General features: G+C 47.8%; 2 protein-coding genes across 12 annotated transcripts in view; one reads left to right on the forward strand and one right to left on the reverse strand.

The window, feature by feature from the left end:
• Positions 1 to 2,797, forward strand: part of SMG7 (SMG7 nonsense mediated mRNA decay factor) — an 86,152-nt gene extending 83,355 nt beyond the window's left edge. For all 7 annotated transcript variants that reach the window (XM_019976292.2, XM_019976291.2, XM_019976294.2 and 4 more), the window contains one exon: positions 389 to 2,797. In XM_019976292.2, the coding sequence (XP_019831851.1) occupies positions 389 to 502 (114 nt within the window). In that variant the 3' untranslated portion in view covers positions 503 to 2,797. The remainder of the gene's footprint in view (positions 1 to 388) is intronic.
• Positions 2,798 to 4,146: 1,349 nt separating this feature from the next.
• The window catches only part of NCF2 (neutrophil cytosolic factor 2), a 46,239-nt gene continuing 32,867 nt past the window's right edge, over positions 4,147 to 17,518 (reverse strand). For 2 of the 5 annotated variants that reach the window (XM_070768547.1, XM_070768546.1), the window contains 9 exons: positions 17,211 to 17,254; positions 15,238 to 15,379; positions 14,949 to 15,017; positions 13,687 to 13,762; positions 11,688 to 11,713; positions 11,104 to 11,258; positions 10,883 to 10,994; positions 6,662 to 6,839; positions 4,441 to 6,475 (listed from right to left, as the gene is read on the reverse strand). In XM_070768547.1, the coding sequence (XP_070624648.1) occupies positions 6,219 to 6,475; positions 6,662 to 6,839; positions 10,883 to 10,994; positions 11,104 to 11,258; positions 11,688 to 11,713; positions 13,687 to 13,762; positions 14,949 to 15,017; positions 15,238 to 15,379; positions 17,211 to 17,254 (1,059 nt within the window). In that variant the 3' untranslated portion in view covers positions 4,441 to 6,218. Of the gene's footprint in view, positions 4,397 to 4,439; positions 6,476 to 6,661; positions 6,840 to 10,882; positions 10,995 to 11,103; positions 11,259 to 11,687; positions 11,714 to 13,686; positions 13,763 to 14,948; positions 15,018 to 15,237; positions 15,380 to 17,210; positions 17,255 to 17,518 lie in introns of those variants that run through there. The other 3 variants (XM_019976303.2, XM_019976302.2, XM_070768549.1) reach the window with 3 other exon arrangements.

A 17,518-nucleotide genomic window follows, 5' to 3' on the forward strand; every position in this document is an offset into this window, starting at 1 on the left:
AGATTAAGAAAATTCTGACTCATCTTGAAATATTTTCTTTACTCCTTTTCTGAACAAGTAAAAGAAGGATATCTAATTTCATAAATGTTTTGCCGGCCTAAAACCTTTCTAGTCAGTGTCTGTTCTCACATGGAGCTGAGTTTTAGTAAAAAGACTTTATAGAAAACATACTTTCACCTTTTCTGGTTTAAAATGATCTTAATGAGAACTAACTAACCAGTCTTGAAGGACCTGGTCTTACAACAACTCCTTGTAATAGCTGGATTTTTTCAGGGTTTGGGGATCTTGGGACACATACACCTTTATGTTTGGCTGGGATTGAAAATCAGATCCCTTTCAGACAACCAGGCATGTGACCTCTGCTGACAAGCTCTGGGCTGTTTTTCAGTCTATCTGGTCCAGTTCCATGATGCATCCTGGACCTTCCGCTTTGGAGCAGCTGTTAATGCAGCAGAAACAGAAACAGCAGCGGGGCCAAGGCGCCATGAACCCTCCACACTGAGGCCAGAGCGGCACCCTGGGAATGAAGGCTCCATAAACCATGGCATGCTGGGTTTGCAGGACTGACCCACGCAGTCCCCTGCAGGTGGCAGCCCTCTTTTCTGTGTCTCGCTGTTGAGAGGGTGTAAGTATTCCACCAGCCCGCTGAGTGTGCACGAAATGTCCGCAGTGCAACAAAAAGAAAAAACCATCAGGAACTCTCCGTCCCCCCGGGGCCTTCCGGAGGGGGAGAGGAACTGCTGTTTGTCTCACTCAGTTACCTGATATCACCGCCTCTCACCTTCTCCATCGTGCATGTCCCCAGCCACATGGGAAGTGAAAGCTGAGAAGGGAAGGCAGATGGGAGAAGCCAATGGGAACTTCTCAGTCCTTTTTTTTTCCTCTTTGGGGAATAAAATAGGAATCCATTAATGATTGCTTTGCTGACTGAGAATGTAGTTGAAATTACTCCTGAACATCTTTTATTATTGTTACTCTCAGTAGTAAGATATCACACTGAATTCTTCCATACACAGATGTGCTTCTTCTAGTCAGTGTGTAGCAAGGAAAAACCCCGTGCACTGCTCCTGTGAGAGGTCGGTGGTGACAGGATGGGGAAACCGACCTCTTCAGCCCGTGGAAACGGTCCATGAGGGCGAGGACGCGGCCTCTGCTTGGACTCAGAAGGTTCTGGTGGGCCCTCCTCTAGCCTGGAGACTCCAGCCGGAAATGCCCTCCACTCTGTAGGTGCTCGAGCCCCCACTGAGGATGCCGCATGGCTGGTGGTGCTGGGCTGGACTAGCCGAGGACTGCCGTAGGGCTCTAAAGGAACGTTTGTGACTCCTGTCCATCTTACGGTAGTGTCGCAGGCAGTCCCACAGCAGGCAGGCTAGTCCATTCATGGCCTGACACAGTTTAATAGGTAGAAGCTTTCAGTGTGGTTACTTTTTGTTTGGTTGGTTTTTGTGCCCCCATCCTACTTACCACCCACCTCCTCCTGTCCCTACCTCCACCCCCTTTCTACCCTGTGCTGTGTGCTGTAATCGTTTTTATTCCTAATGTGTACAACATCTCGCCAACAAGCAACAGCATGGGGGCCAGCAGTTGGGGCCCAAAAGACAGTCTGAAGAGGAAGGAAGTGGCGGCGTGCGCATGGCCCACTGAGCAGCCAGGCCCCTGCCCGGCTGTGGTCTCCCAGCCTCCACTTTCAGAGTGAAATTCAAGGCGACACAGACACGTGTGCATCAGGCACAGAAGGAAAACACAACGGAGTCCATTCTGGAAAAGGCGGAAGAAAGGAAAAGAAACTTTTTATCTGATATTTATTAGAAGGAAAGAGGACTGAAGATTTTTCTTGTGTAGAAACAGAAGGACAGCATTTCTGATAGTCATTTCCTGGCAAAGTAATATTTTAAGGGGAAATTATGGAAACAATCTAAATGTCCAGTTGCTGTGCTAGTGTAGGGTTTGTTTTCTGGGAGGGCTCTCCTTCGCGCGCGCGCTCGTGTGTGTGTGTGAGTGTTTGTGTGTGTGCACACTGGCCCGTCTGCTCCCTGGAGGGGAGGGGCGGTGCGTGTGAGTGTGTGGAGCTAGCGTGGGACTCAAGAGCTGGAAAACAGCTACAGAGCAAAGCACATCCAGGAGCCCCGGTCGTCACTGGAGTCTGGGCAACCCCAGCAATGAAAGGGGGTGAGATTCATGCTCATTGCTCTTCCGAGAGAGTGGTTGGAGTCCGAATGCTTACATCATTGCTCTTTTAGTTTGACACGGTGTTTGGGGTTTTTTGTTGTTTTTTTTTTTGAAAGGTCTGAAAGGGTGCAGTCCCCCACCCAATGGCAATATGAAACCCTTTGTGCTTCTCTCCAGCCCCTCCTCCGTGACCACCGTCCTCCCATCCCCTCCCTCCCGAGCCTCCTTCCCTGCTGCCTTTACCCACTTTGTGTGTTTGAGCTCTGCATTCAGGCAGCTGCAACATTCCAGTGTTTGAACTGTCACCAACTCTTGCACCCTCGACACGCCCACCAGGTTCGCCGTCTCGCTCCCGCAGTGCCCACGTCCCGTCTGCAGCCCCATTTCTGCATGAGAATTTGGTGTTTGGAATGTTTTTTGACTCTTGGGGCGGGGTTCCTCGCCTTATCATCCTCAGTGTGGAGTAATGAGGAGGGAAAGGAGAATCTTCATCAGAAACTGGTTCTGTGTAGCAAACTTTCTTTTGTGTTTCTTTTTGTTTTTGTTTATTTGTTTTGGTCTGTCTGTGCAAGACCTGCAGCTGCTGAAATCAGCTTTGCCTTTAATTAAACCATGTTCTCTCCAACCAGATCTGTGTAGAGACTGTTCTTTCCTATCCTGAAAGAAAATCCAACTTAACAAATTTAAACTACTCACAAGTCATCTAGGGGAATGAAAGAAGGTCAAAAATCGAATATGCTTCAGGGTTATTTTTGTTTTTAGTAATATTTCAAACCGATGTGCAGGATTACAAAAAGGGATGGGTTCTAATAAAGAGTGGCTTGTGCAAAGGCGTTAACAACTCAGCATTTTTATCCTTACTATCACCCTTAATAAGGCAGCTCAGAGACCGTGTATCCTACTGGCCCAGTAAAGTCAACTCAGTGTGATGAGCAGCAACAGTATTTGGCGTTCTCTGCTCTGGGGTTGTCTTTCTTCAAGTTGTGTCCCCTGATTTCCAGCGGTGGCCTGCTGGCCTTCACTGTGTGCGTGAGCCAACACTGCACCTCACCTGTGTGTGCACAGCCACCAGCTGCATTTTCGCACTGATGTTGATTCAGTCCACGGTTTGTCTCCTAAATGTGCTTTTCATAAGCACCTCCACACTTGAAAAATTGTTAACAGAATATTCCGCAAGAGGAAGGGGAATTAAGGCCAGGCCTTTGGAATTTATGGAAACTCACCCAAGTTAATCCTGAGAAGCAGATGTAGAGGGACAGCACTAAGCACCTGGCTTCCTGAGCGCGGCCGCTTTTCACCCAAGTGTCAGTGCGTGGACTCACCATTGAGCTCTGTAACAGGTGCCCTCCAGGAGAAGAAACCAAGGGGCTTTTCACCCAAGTGTCAGTGCATGGGCTCTCCATTGAGCTCTGTAACAGGTGCCTTCCATGAGAAGAAACCAAGGGATGTAGTTCCAGTATTTTAATTTTCTGTGAAATTAAAAGCTATATTCCAGGGGAACATAACTCAGTCTAGGTTCTGTTTAAGCAGCGAGACTTTCAGTCCCCAAAATGTTAGTTTTGTGTGTGCAGGCGTGCATGCTCACATCTTCTGAACTACCTGTAAAGTTACCTCAGTCCCTGGGAGTTTGCGATAGTAACGGTGTAGGAGTGGGGATACTTATACTCAGGTCTTGGGCCTGCACTCTGGGTATCTTGTTTTTGTACATTTTTTATTGAGTCATCACACGTATAGAGAGAAGTGTACCAATAGTAAGTATACAGCTCGGTGAATTTTCACAAACCGAACACACCTGGGTAGCCAGCATTCCAAGCAAGAAATAGATTTTCTGCAGCCTAGAAGACCCCCCTCTTCCAGACATTTCCGACCACCACCCCTCCCTGTCTTCAAGGTAATCATTGTAAGTTCTCACGTCATTGTCTAATAGGTTAAGTTTTAATGGAAGAGTTAAATGAATTAATATTTATTTCATGAATATTACTTGATGATGGATTAATACTTTAATGGATGAATTAATAATTCCAGAGGTGTCTCTCAAATGTATAGCAGAGGCATGCCAAACCTTGTAAGCAATAGTACTTCCTTTTCTTCAACGTTGTAGGTTGTGAAACATCCTAGACTCTTCCGGGCGTGCTTTCCAAGTCTGTAGTTGGATGTTGTTCAACAAAAGCTTTGGGGAAAATGCCAACCTTCCCTTTGCACTCCCCTTCCAGCCATTCTTCATTCACTGATAAAAGGAAAAGTATACGTTGACTTCTACAATGAGGATAGGAGAAGTCCCTCACCCACGTAGTCCACACAGAACTGGGTCGGTCTGTCTTCACCCCCAGTTGTGCCAACAGGGAAAAGTCAACATTGGAAAAGTGACTGGTAAGAGCAAACATAGGCGCTATCTCATGATTGGTTTCTGTTTTAGACACAGAGAAGTAAAATGCAGAAAAATGAGAGTCTTCCAAAAGTTACCAAAGTGAAAGAAATTAAACAATGAATCCTTATGTATGAGGTGGTTTGTTTTTTTTTTTAACATAGAGTTTTAGCTTTGTTGGGAACCTTTGTTTTGATTACAGGACAGGGATATGCCATTGGTTAAATAGATAAATAATGATTGTTCACTAGTGAATGATCAAAGAATTGAGAGTTGGAGCTAATGACGGGTTCAGTCCGTGTTTATAAAATACAAGAGTTTTCATAGCACCTATTTTGAGACTTTAATAAAGTATGTGCATAGACTTCATAACTCAGTTATAGATAATATTCCCATTTTAAGTTTTCTGTGGTTAAAAGCTACATTCCAGGGGAACGTAACTCAGTCTACGTTCTGAGAAGACACAAGAGATTAATAGCTTGTTCGGGGTCATTTCTGCCACTAAATATCAGACACCTTAGGTAGCTGTGACCTATTCTAGAGCCTATCCAACAGACCATAGAAGCTGTTTAGATCAGAGGCTCATCTTTGGATGTAACATGTCTCCATCAGATATTATAGCAACACCATGTGGTACTTGGATCCTGTCCCCAGAAACTGTCCATTAGTGTGGAGTGTGGCTGGGCATCTGAGTTCACCCAAGGGAATTCCAATTGCAAACTCTTGTCTTGATTCTTTCTTCTATGATACGAGTATCAGCATTTGTTGTGCTGGATCCTGGGAGCTTGTTAGAAATGCCAAATCTCAGGTCCCACCCCAAACTTGATTCGGAATCCATTTTAACAAGTTCCCCAGAGGGTTCACATTTAAAATTTGAGGAACTTTTGGAATAAAACCATCTCATAACTTGAATACAACTGAACTCAACCCCTCGGCCCTATACAATGTTTATGCTGAATTCTATTTCCCTATGTGTTACGAAAGTTTCAAAATCTTACATAGATACTTCCTGAATTAAACCAACTTAAACTTCTATACAAATCCCAGTAAAGAGTATACCACCTTCTCTCCATATCTACTCAGAAGACTTTTCAGAGCATTTGTTCATCTTCATCTCATCCCCACCCCTGAAAAACAAATTTCGCCAGTTGCTTGGTACTGACACTTAAAAAATGGCTTGGGGAGTTAAATCCAACTCTCATAACTGAGTTTCCATTCTCCCTTTTAGAATATACGCACCATCCATGCACCCTGTTTGTTTTTCACTTCTTATATTGTTGCTGCAGTCTGGTATACTCACTCTTCACCCCCACTAACTTGAAAATCTCCCGCTTATTTCTTAATCTGTTAATTTTCTGTTACAATTGATAATGGTGTTCTGTCTTCACTGTTTTGCATTGCTAACGTACAAGATTTCGGCCATGTGAATGAAACTTTTGATATGACTTGTTACCAGGTAAAGAAAGAAGAGTGTCAAACCATGAGTTATTAATAGAATGCTGCTTCTCAGTATGGTCAGTAGATCAGCATCGCCTGGAAGCTGGTTAAAAATGCAGATTAGCGGGCCCCACCCCAGACCTGAATCAGAATCTTTAACAAATTACAAAAGATGCATGAGCATACTTAAGTTTGAGAAGCAGTAAATTAGGACCCTCCACTTATTTTAATTTTTACTGTTTTTGATTTATAACAACCTGGGAAGTAGCAGAGAGCACGATTCCGAATAGTTGTTTTTAAGGCAAAATGTATGCCCTTCTTCCCTCATCTTCAAAAAGTACATCAATTCGAAGACCTGTAGTTTGCAAAACATCACTATCACGTGGCTCGGTGCAGACACACAGTGGTTGAAGCCCTCTTCAAATCCATTAACTCCAGTGTGAGAACCCGCGGCTTCCAAAACAGTCTTTAATGTGTGACTCAAGTCTGCCATTGGTTGCTTCCCTGCCCAGGAGAGCAACAGATGGAAAGGTAAACACACTCAGTTTTGTTCCCTCCCACTAAGAACTGGGAAGGAAATTGTAACCATTGACTAAAGTTTGCGGCTAATTGATGTTTTCTTCTCTCTGTACTTGTATTTATTGCTGCTAACGTGTGCATTCGTTTCTGCACTCCAGGAGTAGCACTTACCCGTTGATATCACCAGGATTACGTCCCCTTCCAGGAACTCCAGGTCTTCTGGCTGGGTAGCCTCGTAACTGAAGAGAGCAACCACTTTGCTCCCTTCCTTAAGCTCAGGTTCTGTTGTCTGGTTATTAGCATCAGATTTTTTGCTTTCTTCGGGTTCCTCTGGAAAGCCCTGGTCACCCTGAAATAGTAAAGGGCCTATTAGTTTTCCTAACTTCCTGCCATGAACATTGAACATCACTGAAGGAATCAATCAGCAAAATGTCAATGTAGCACCTGGGATATAAACTCAAAGCCAAGTTTGTGATCAGTGCCAAACATAGACCTGGTGTATACTTTATGAACACTGGATGGGTGGACACAGGACCATAGATCGTCTTAAAATGCTACTGAAACATGTTAATCGCAAAAAGGGTAGGTATAACTGGTAATTTTTCTTAGATGGAGAGACAGATTGAATCACAAGTAAGTAAAGGAACCCAAAGTCAAACCTAACTCCCAAATCCAACACCCCTTCCCCAGTACCCATAACACTGGGCACCTTGTTACAGAAAGGCAAACTTGTCTGCACCATCCCAAATTAATCAGGAACTCCCTGTGGGAGTTAACAATCATTAACAAAACAACAAAAAATAATTTAAAACAACAAAATCAACGTTTGCAGTGAAGTAATGCTGAAGCTGAAGCTCCAATACTTGGGCCACCAGATATGACCAGCTGACTGATTGGGAAAGACCCTGATGCTGGGAAAGATTGAAGGCAACAGGAGAAGGGGGCAGCAGAGGATGAGATGCGTAGATAGCAGCACCAATTCGATGAACATGAATCTGAGCAAACTCCAGGAGATGGGAAAGGATAGGGAAGCCTGGCATGCTGCAGTCCATGGGGTCACAGAGTCGAACACGACTGAACAACAAATTCACATTTAGAACTGAACTAAAAAAAACGAACTGAACTAATAGGAATCCTTTCAAGACAGAACTGAAGGGATTAGTCCGAAAACAGATTGGAAAACCTGGAGTGACCTTTCACACTTTGAAGGGACACTTTGCGTGGACACCCACTCGCCCCTGGGTCCTAGGCCTTCCAGCCAGGCCAGCTCAGCTGTGGCCGACGCTGCAGCCCCGTGAACCGCACACGCCAGGGCTCCGTGGCCGTCACCAACTCCCAGAGTCCACCCAAACCCTTGCATCGAGTCGGTGGTGCCATCCAGCCATTGCATCCTCTGTCTTCCCCTTCTCCTGCCTTCAGTCTTTTCAAATGAGTCAGCTCTTCACATCAGGTGGCCAAAGTATTGGAGTTTCAGCTTCAACATCAGTTCCTCCAATTGAACACCCAAGACTGATCTCTTTTAGGATGGACTGGTTGGATCTCCTTGCAGTCCAAGGGACTCCCAAGAGTCTTTTCCAGCACCACAGTTTAAAAGCATCAATTCTTCGGCACTCAGCTTTCTTTATAGTCCAATTCATATCCATACACGACCACTGGAAAAACCATAGCCTTGACTAGATGGACCTTGGTTGGTGCCAGAGGTCTCAGATCCAGTGGCTGCACTTCCTGAAACAATTTTCTGAACTCTAACCCCTAAGTTTACTTTGTGCGGTTTACTACAGGGCCTTCCTCCAGACCTATCCTCTTTAGTTCTTCCCCTCCCGTTTTTTTTCCCCCATCAAACATTTGTCTTTTATTTGAATGCAAAGGAGACACTTCCCTAACTGAGCAGTAACCACTACCCAGCTGTGGGGATGAGGGTTTGGAGGAAGGACTCACTGGGCCCATGGCCTAAATGTCTAGAATAGCTTTCCTGCTGTGGTCATTTCTATGGTCTCAAAAGTCCACTTGTGGCTGAAAACTAGTAGCTGACCAAGGATTCCCTTAGGAGCTATTCAATTTTATACCCCCTAGGCAGATAAAACTGCAGATGCCACTGTTGACAAAGGCTAAAGCAGGAAACAGGTGAGAAGAGGAACTGAAGTGTCAACGGGACCCCACTCGAGAGCTTTGGGCAGTGGGAACTGCAGGCTCATGGTCTCTGTGTCAGGACTCCCCAGCCGCCCGATTGTGGGTCGGGAGCTGTTTACTCAGAGGAAGCCCACCAGCCAGCCTAGCTGATTTCTCTGCCTCGCTCATATGCCCTTTAAATTACCAATCCAGAGCAAGACCTCACTTATCTTCTTCCCTGCTCACAATATCAACCTAGCACAGCAGTGTCCAAGGCTACCTCTCTCTGGTCCTGTGGTTTTTCCAACACTTTTCCCACCGCTGTCCCTGCCCATCAACAATGAGCCCCTTTTCCCACTGTGCTGATTCTTGTGGTCTGCCCTCCTGTTTTTTCCATCTATATAATACATCCATCCTAACCTCCTCCACCTTGCTAATTACTACGCACCATTTTCAGGATAAGCTTCAAGACAATTTCAGTCTCTAGGAAGACTTGTCCCACTTCCCTCCAGCGTTTTTGGGTGAGATACCCTCCCGATGTTATGTAAATGCTTACATAACAGAGTAAAGCACTTGTGTGTCTCCATCAGTTTACTTCACACACGCTTTGTAGTCATCTGCTTGCTCTTCCCCTCATGAAAAAAGGCCTGTGTCTTACTAGTTTTTATATTTCCAGTACCTATCTAGAGACATGTGCCCAGCAAATGTTTGTTGAAGAATTAATGTCATTAGATAAACGCTGGAAACAACCCCAATGCACACCAACAGCTGAATGAATAAGCCAGTTGTGGTATCCATACAATGGAATACCATTCAGCATTCAAAAGAAATGGACTATTAATATATATACTGTACCATCCACTTATTTGAAATGACATAAAAGACAAAAAACTTTGTTGACAGAAAGCAGATGGATGATTTTCAAGGACCATTGTTAGGAGGGAAAATGAACATCTACAGCAAAAAGAAATGGCAACGTTTCCTAGGGAGACTAAGGGACAAAGCCAAAGAGTACTAACGTGTAGCTGCTACTTCTAGCCTCGAACTTTGCTCCTGACTCCCTCATTCTTACTGGAAAGTCAGTTTAGCTCTTCTAGACCCCAGGGCCTATGGCTAACCTGCCCTTTTACTGTCAGTACACTGAGGTGTTCAAGAGCAGCAGTTCCCAGCCTTTTTTGGCACCAGGGACCGGTGTCATGGAAGTGACGGTTTTAACACAGACCTGGAGTTGGGTAAGGTGGGGCTGGTTTTGGGATGATCATCGTAAGGGGCACACAACCTAGTTCCTTCACAGGCACAGTTTGCAGTGGGGTTCGAGCTTCTACGAGAATCTAATGCCGTCGCTCATCTGACAGGAGGTAGAGCTCAGGTGGGCTTCCCTGATGGCTCAGCTGGTAAAGAATCTGCCCCCAATGCGGGAGACCTGGGTTCGACCCCTGAGTTGGGAAGGTTCCCCTGGAGAAGATCCCACCCCAGCATTCTGGCCTGAAGAATTCCATGGACTGTAGAGTCCATGGGGTCGCAACAAGTTGGACATGACTGAGCGACTTTCCCTGTCACTTTCAGAGCTCAAGTAGTAATGTAAGTGATGGGGAACATCTGTAAACACAGATGAAGCTTCACTTGCTGATGGGCCTCTCACCTCCTACTGTGCAGCCTGACTCCTAACAGCGGATGGGAGCCCTGTTCAAGAGTATAGGCAGGCTCTGAGTAATGTTTGTCAGGTGGACCTTGCTTTGCCTTGTTACCTACATTATAAAACAGGATAACAATACGTACCTCACAGAGTTATGCAGGTTGTAAGAATTAATACACAGAGTGCCCTTAGCACAGTGTCCGCTACACAGAAAGTTCTCAGTAGGTGTTTGCTGTTAGTGGAAGGTTGTTATCCAAGTCGTCTTCATGAAAGAAACACTCGCTATTTTTTTTTTTTCACTCCCAAATGTCCTTCCCCATGGAAACTTAAGGTGAAGAATGGCCGTGAACTCAGCCTCAAGCTGCGACTTCATTCTAACCTTGCTTGATCGAGCCTGAACCTTAGGTGTGGCCGCAGATGGAAGGGACCTGAAGCTTTCTGTGGGCTCCTGGGCCTGCTCCGCTCTTGTGGGAAAACCTCTCTTGGCTGCACCCCGGGTGAGGATGCCAGAGCTGCGGCTTGTTACCTGCCATGTTCCCAACACTACACCTAGGGCTAGGCTCCCAGCAGGCCCTGGGTGAATGCTCAAGTGTTGTGGAGGAAGTGGCCTGTTAGAAATCCAGCCTTACAGGCCCTTGGGCACTCACCACGGTGTTCTCACACCACAGCGTCAGGCAGTAGTTTTTCACTTGGGCCCAGGCATCCTTCATGCTGAATTCTGAAAGGGGCACCAGCTCATTGCTGTCCTGACGACGGTAGCTGGGTAGAGGTAATGAGGAAGAAGCAAGTCAGAACAGCAGGGCGGGCCCATCCTCTGGCCCACAGCGGGCTCCCGGCTGTACCCTCCGTCTCCCTATGTGCAGCTCACCTCAGCTTAGTGTGTTCCGGCAGGAGATCCAGCTTCTTAGCCACCATGTCCCGGACCTGGCTGTAGGGGAGCCTGAACTGAGTCTCCATGACCACCGTGTACTTGTAATGCACCTTGAGTGTGTAGGACTTGGGGACACTGAGCTTGATTTCCTGCTGGGAGAGCCAGCAGAAGGAACCTGTGAGTGCCTGAGGCTTCCTCCGAGCAACATACTGGATCCCAGGGAGTAAGTACCCCCGTGGTGGGGAAAAGCTCAGAAGTGCCTGGTTTCACACTAACGTGAGAAGGCCTTCAGAGTCCTGTCCTCCAGCTCAACTCCTGCTTGGATGAAAATTTCTATGGGTGATACCTGGCCCACCAGCCATGGGCCAGCAGGCAGTGTGTGCATGGAAGAGGGGGAGATTGTCAAATGCGGTGGGGGAGAGGGGTCCCTGGTCCCTGTATGTACGGTAACAACTCTTCTACCCCTTCCCTTGGGGCTCTTTCTACAATCCAAGGACACCACCCGTGGAAATGGTTAGGTGGGCAACCTAAGCTCGCTCTTCCTCTACCACTTGAAATAGTACAAGGAAAAAAAAGATTACCTTGGGCTCTTCTTTTCCTTTCTGACCTAAATGGAGAAGGTGAGAGTAAAACGAAGATGATGAATGAACACTCTCAGCCCCTGCCATACACAAGACAAAACCGCTTAGAACCAGGCGCCCAACTTCATACGCTTTAACCTGTGGGGTGATTATTAACCTTAATAAACTGTGGGGGAAATCATTGGGTAGATGTGAAGGGCAAAGCCATGAACACAAAATGAACCTGGTCTCTGCTTCTAGGGAGCACATAGGTAATTCGCAAAGGACCATCACATCTTCACCAGCCCACGCGGTTAGGGAGGGATCCCAAAGGAGTGTTAATAGTAGTGCTGCTGGTGTAGTGGTATCATGCAAGATTCCCAAAGGTCAGTTAAAGCAGTGGGCTCCATCGAAACAAATTCAGGGAGTGTGAGATGAGCCAGGGGCCACAAGAAGAAATAACTGCATATTTTTAATTTGTCCTTTATCTTTTGTATGTTTTCTAATGTATAAAATATATTAATATAGCAGTACATGTATAATTTATGGGGTTTCCCCAGTGGTTCAGATGGTAAAGAATCTGCCTGCAATGTAGGAGACCTAGGTTCAATCTTATGGTTGGGATTGGTTCCCAACCCAAGAAGGGAATGGCTACCCACTCCAGTATTCTTGCCTGGAGAATCCCATGAACAGAGGAACCTGGTGGGCTACAGTCTATAGGATTGCAAAGAGTCAAACATGACTGAGTGACTAAACACATATAATTTATATAAGAAAAGTATGTATAAAGATATTCACCATGGAAACAGCAGTGCATAATCAAAAAAGACCACTGATCTCAAACACAGCTGATCATTAGAATCACTTGGGATTTTTTTTTTTTTTCCCCTAGAAAAACAGGTTTCTAAACCTGATTCCAGTCCTAAAAAATCAGAATCAAAGGCCTTTGATTCTACATTCTTAAAATCTTCCTAGGTTAATATGTGATCCTTGATGGGCCCCTAGACAGAAAATATAAATTCAAGAAAGCTGTCAAGGACATTGGGGGATAATAGAAATTTGAATATGAATTATATAATCTATATTATATAATAATAAATAATATATTAACACTATCCTAGATACAACAATTATATTGTGCTTGTGCAGAAAAGCATCCTTGTTCTTAGGATTCAGATGCTGAAGTGCAGGGTGAAGTGTCATGAGTCTGTAACTTAGTTTCAAGTGGTTCAGCAACTAGAAAAAAAATTACATTAACAAGAGGAACAGCCCAAGTACATGGTGCAAAATGTTAACAATTACTGAATTTAAGTGAAAGATATTCTTGTGTTCATGTTGTACCATACTTTGAACCTTTCTGTAGGTTTGATATTTTCAAAGTAAAAATAGGGGTGGGGAGCATCCCAAGTGATTCTGATGATCAGGTGGGCATGACAGTCATTGATCTAGGATCTGGACAAACCACCTATTCAATGCATCTCTACCAAGCACTTACTCAGGATCTGCTTAACCCGCATTAGTGACCAAAAGTCCATGACTTCCCGGGGCAGCCGTCTCCACATATCAGGAGAGTCTCCCTTTCATGTCTGCCCCGTGGTCCTTTGTCCATCCTCCGGGGCTCTGCAGTTTCTTTTCTAGATAGAGCTCCTCAGTCGTTTGAAAAGAACCACTCCACCCCGCTCTGAAGTCAACAGGTTCAATTAGTTGAACCTTTCCTCCTGGGATAAGGTCCCACGACTTAATGACTGATTGAGTTGGGATGCTCACAGCCTGCCAGAAAGCAGCTGCCTTTACCCAAGCTCCATGCATGTTCTGGAGCAGGCAGGTAGGAAGGACTTCTGTTTTCCTGTGTTTGGGGTGGGTGAGTGACACAGGAGATGGGGTGCTCGGGGGCCCCATGATCATAAGCTGGGAGAACAAGAAACCAGATGCTGTCAGGCTGGGAGAGCAACCCTCCATGGGAAGGCAGCCTGGAGCACTCCTGCACCCAATCCCGGGATGGTCCTCCAGAGACACTAACCTGGTGACAACTGGGGTCTTCCAGGAGCACTGGAACTCGGGGGAGCTGGGATATCAGACTCCAGGGAGGTTTCTTCCTGGAGGGGACAGGAAGAGAGGGTGAGAACCTTCATGCAGACACAGTTCTTAGCCAGGGATAGGAGTCGGGGAGACCCTGCAGACCACCATGGAAGGGAGCCAGATGCAAACAACTTCCTAAAAGTTGGAGTGGTGATGACATTTAGTGGAGACTAAGGGCTGGGAATGATTGAAGGCAGGAAGAGAAGGGGACAACAGAGGATGAAATGGTTGGATGGCATCACCGACTCAATGCATATGAGTTTGAGTAAACTCCAGGAGTTCATGATGGACAGGGAAGCCTGGCGTACCACAGTCCATAGGGTTGCAAAGAGTCAGACATGACTGAGCGACTGAACTGAACTGAAGGAAAGTATTGATTCAATGGGAAGCAGAGTGGGCCTGGTGAAAATAATCACAGTAGAAATAATAATGAGAAAATAAGAATTCTAACCTTCCAGCTACAAAGCCCTTGCTGCCTAATCACCCCAATTACCACACTGGAAACCCACTGGGGGCAGGGTAGGACCCTTGTCTAAGCTCACTCTCACTCTACACCTTGCCCCTTCAAAAGAAACATGCCACTTCTCATCTACATGGCATTTAGAACTTTTCCAGTCATCTGGACATCGTGACTCTGACCAGGGACGGCCAACACCACAGAGGACAACTGGTCGCACAGTCTAGAGAGAGACAGGATCCATTGCCATCAGGCATCTGCACAGATCCAACAAAGACCACTCCCCAGGCCTGGCAGAAGGGCAGGTCATCGAGATGGGGGGTGGGGGTGGGGGTGGCAGCGGCATCAGAAGCAGTGGCTGGCAAGGTCTGCTCTGATTCAATGCTCTAAAGCAGATTTCCTTTGGTGAATGGATTTCACCAGCCAGCACGTTGACTCGTCTTCCTGGTGAAGAAGACATCTGGGAAGACCTAAGTCATCACATGCTGTAGCTGTGGTCAAGTCACCCCTGACCAGGAGAAATCACAGAGCTGGGGGCCCAATAGGACCTGCTGATGCCTCCACTCAGCACATCTGGGTTTTTTCTTTCATCCCTAGGTTCAGCTCTGAGCGGCTGGTACCAACTCAAGGTGGGCTCAGGACTAATGAGTCCTCAGGGCGTCTTCCTCTCTGCTCCCCTCCATGGTCTGTCGGTGGCAGGGTTCAGGGGTGGGAAGGGAACGGGTCAGCCCTTGGCATTACGTTACCTGGGGCTGCTGCTGAGGATGGATCCGCAGCTCAACTGGTTCAAGGTAGTTGCAGGGAACAAGCCCCTTCTGCAGTGCAGCATTGTGGAGCCAGAAAGTGGGAAACAAAGATGCACTCGTCAGTAGCCACAGGGCAGGACACCCGGAGACGGGGGAGGGGTGGGGGGACAGGTGAAAGAGGGGGCAGCTGGCGTGCATGTAAGGCAGCAGACGCTGCTCCTCAAAAAGCTTGCCATGTGCTGCCAGGATCCTGTGCCATTAACCCACCCACCCCCCATCCTCTGAATACCTGCCCGTTGAACATGACTGTAGCCCAGTTATCATTGCCCTTCTTCAAGACAAAGACGATGTTCCCTGGCATGACCTGCAGCTCCTCTGGTGTCTCAGGCACAAACCCAAACAACACTCGGTGGGCTTCCCCTTCCAGGGCCCTGCGGGATGGGGGTGGGGAGAAGAGGAGGGGTAGACACAAGATACGAGATCCCATCCACCATCTAGCCTGGACCACATCTGCTCCCTTGATGCTGTGGGTCAGCAACTATGGACCCGGAGCTGGGAGCCTCACTCCCACCTCTAACTGCCCAGGTGACCATGAGCAGGGAGTTGCCCGTCTGATGGCCCGAGAGGACTCTGCATGTGAATGTGCTCCGTAACCACACATGCAGTGGGACAAGAGCTAAAAAAAAACCCAACATAACACAACACTCGATGACGCCTTGCAACCCCTGCCCTCCCTTCCCTTCTGAGGAGGAAGGATCCCAGCTGTGCTTGGCCAGTGGCCGAGTCTGGGCGGGGCCCAATCAGATGCCAGGGTGCAAAGGAGCAGGCAGGTGAGAACCCGCCGGGTGAGGAGGAGAGTGGGGGAGGAGGGCAGAAATCCCCTAGAACAGCAGTCCCCAGCCTTTTTGGTACCAGAGGTGGGTTTCACGGAACACAGTTTATCCATGGACCAGGGCAGGGGAGTGGTTTAGAGATGACTGTGTTTCTATTTTGTGGCAATTTCAGGATATTCAGCCTTGACTTTAGGGGAAGGGGCCCAGTTCCTATGAGAACCTAACGCTGCTGCTCGCCTGACAGGAGGCAGAGTTCAGGTGATAATTTGAGTGATGGGGAGCAGCTGTAAATACAGATGAAGCTTCACTCACTCCCTGCCACTCACCTCCCACAGTGTGGTCCAGTTCCTCAGCAGGCCACAGACTGGAACCAGTCCATGGCCCAGGGGTTGGGGATGCCTGCCCTGGAGCCAGCTGAGGCCGTCCATGGGGGAAGGACAGAGAGTAGGGGAGAGACAGAGAGTAGGGGAGATGGGCCGGGAGGCAGTGGGGGGATGTGAGGCTGCCTTGCTCTGCCTTACATAATGTCATTTCCCCTTTGCCGTTTCCTCAAGGCCTGCTCTGCTCTGCTCTGGGGCGTCCCATTTGAGCCACTTCAGAAGGCGTGACTGCGGCCAGCTGGCCTCTCCAAGCTGGTTCCCTTTCCCTCCCACTCTGCTACCTTCCCTTCGGCCCCTCGTTTTGTCTCCAGACCCTGCATTCATCTCTGTGGGGGAGACGGCCTCCCCCAGCACAGGGGAGCTTCGGGGTGAGTTCACAGGCCCCTGCCTTTCTCTAGTTGCTTTGCACTCTCTCCACTCCTTGTTAGAACCTTCCCTAGTGGGGAGGGGGAGGCTGGGCTTTCTTCTTCACTTAGAGATAACTCTGAAGAAAGCTGTAGGTTTTGTCATCCTTGGCTTCTCCTCTTACAGAAGAATGGCTTCTTTTTCTCGAGTCCTTCCTCTTCCTTCTTCAGAAAACATGTGCCAACAGGGAGTGAAAAACGCGCCCACACAGGAAAGGACGAGCCGTTCTGGCCTCCCACTCTGCTCTCCCCGCTCCAGGGAGCCTGGCCTCTGAGGGGGATCCTCCTGAGAGGAGGGCACCCTCCACTCCTCCACCCTGAGGTCTGTGTGCAGCCCTCAGACGGTGGTGTTCCACAGACACTGCGGTCCTTCGGCGACAACCCCTTGCTGTCTCGGTGCACGCTGGCCTGGGGACACAGGGCCACCCCTCGGCTGTAGCCAGGTCACCACCGTCAGCCTCACTGCAGTCAGAGCTCCATTCCCACCATCATTCCGCCCTAGCCTCGAAGGCAGGAGGAGCCTGATGTGCTAAATTCCTCACAGTTTGGACCCTGACCCCAGCTTCACCTTCTTCACCCGTTTGTTGCCCTCGGTTCAGGCTTGGGAGTTTGGCTATCCTGCATTTTGGTCTAAATCTAACTTACCTGAAGATCTCTGGGGTTTTCGGCCTGGGTGGAGGCTCAGCTGCCTATTGGACATGCAGGAGAAATAAAGGAGGCCAGGACGACAAGGGAAGGAGGGTAGACAGAACAGATGGTTAATGGTAATTTAAGCCTCCTTCCAGACCAGAACATTGAAGACTGCATTTCTGGCTCAATTAGAACACTCGTGAGGGAGAAGGCAATCATGTACCCTGACTAAACACTGGAAAAGAACCCCTCCCACCAGCTCCCTGGGCCCAGATTTCACCAGTACAGCAATTCATCTTGAGCCAGACCTGGTTTCTGGAGTT

The sequence above is a fragment of the Bos indicus genome, chromosome 16 (genome assembly GCF_029378745.1).
Source record: "Bos indicus isolate NIAB-ARS_2022 breed Sahiwal x Tharparkar chromosome 16, NIAB-ARS_B.indTharparkar_mat_pri_1.0, whole genome shotgun sequence".
In the NCBI taxonomy this organism is placed as follows: Eukaryota; Metazoa; Chordata; class Mammalia; order Artiodactyla; family Bovidae; genus Bos; species Bos indicus.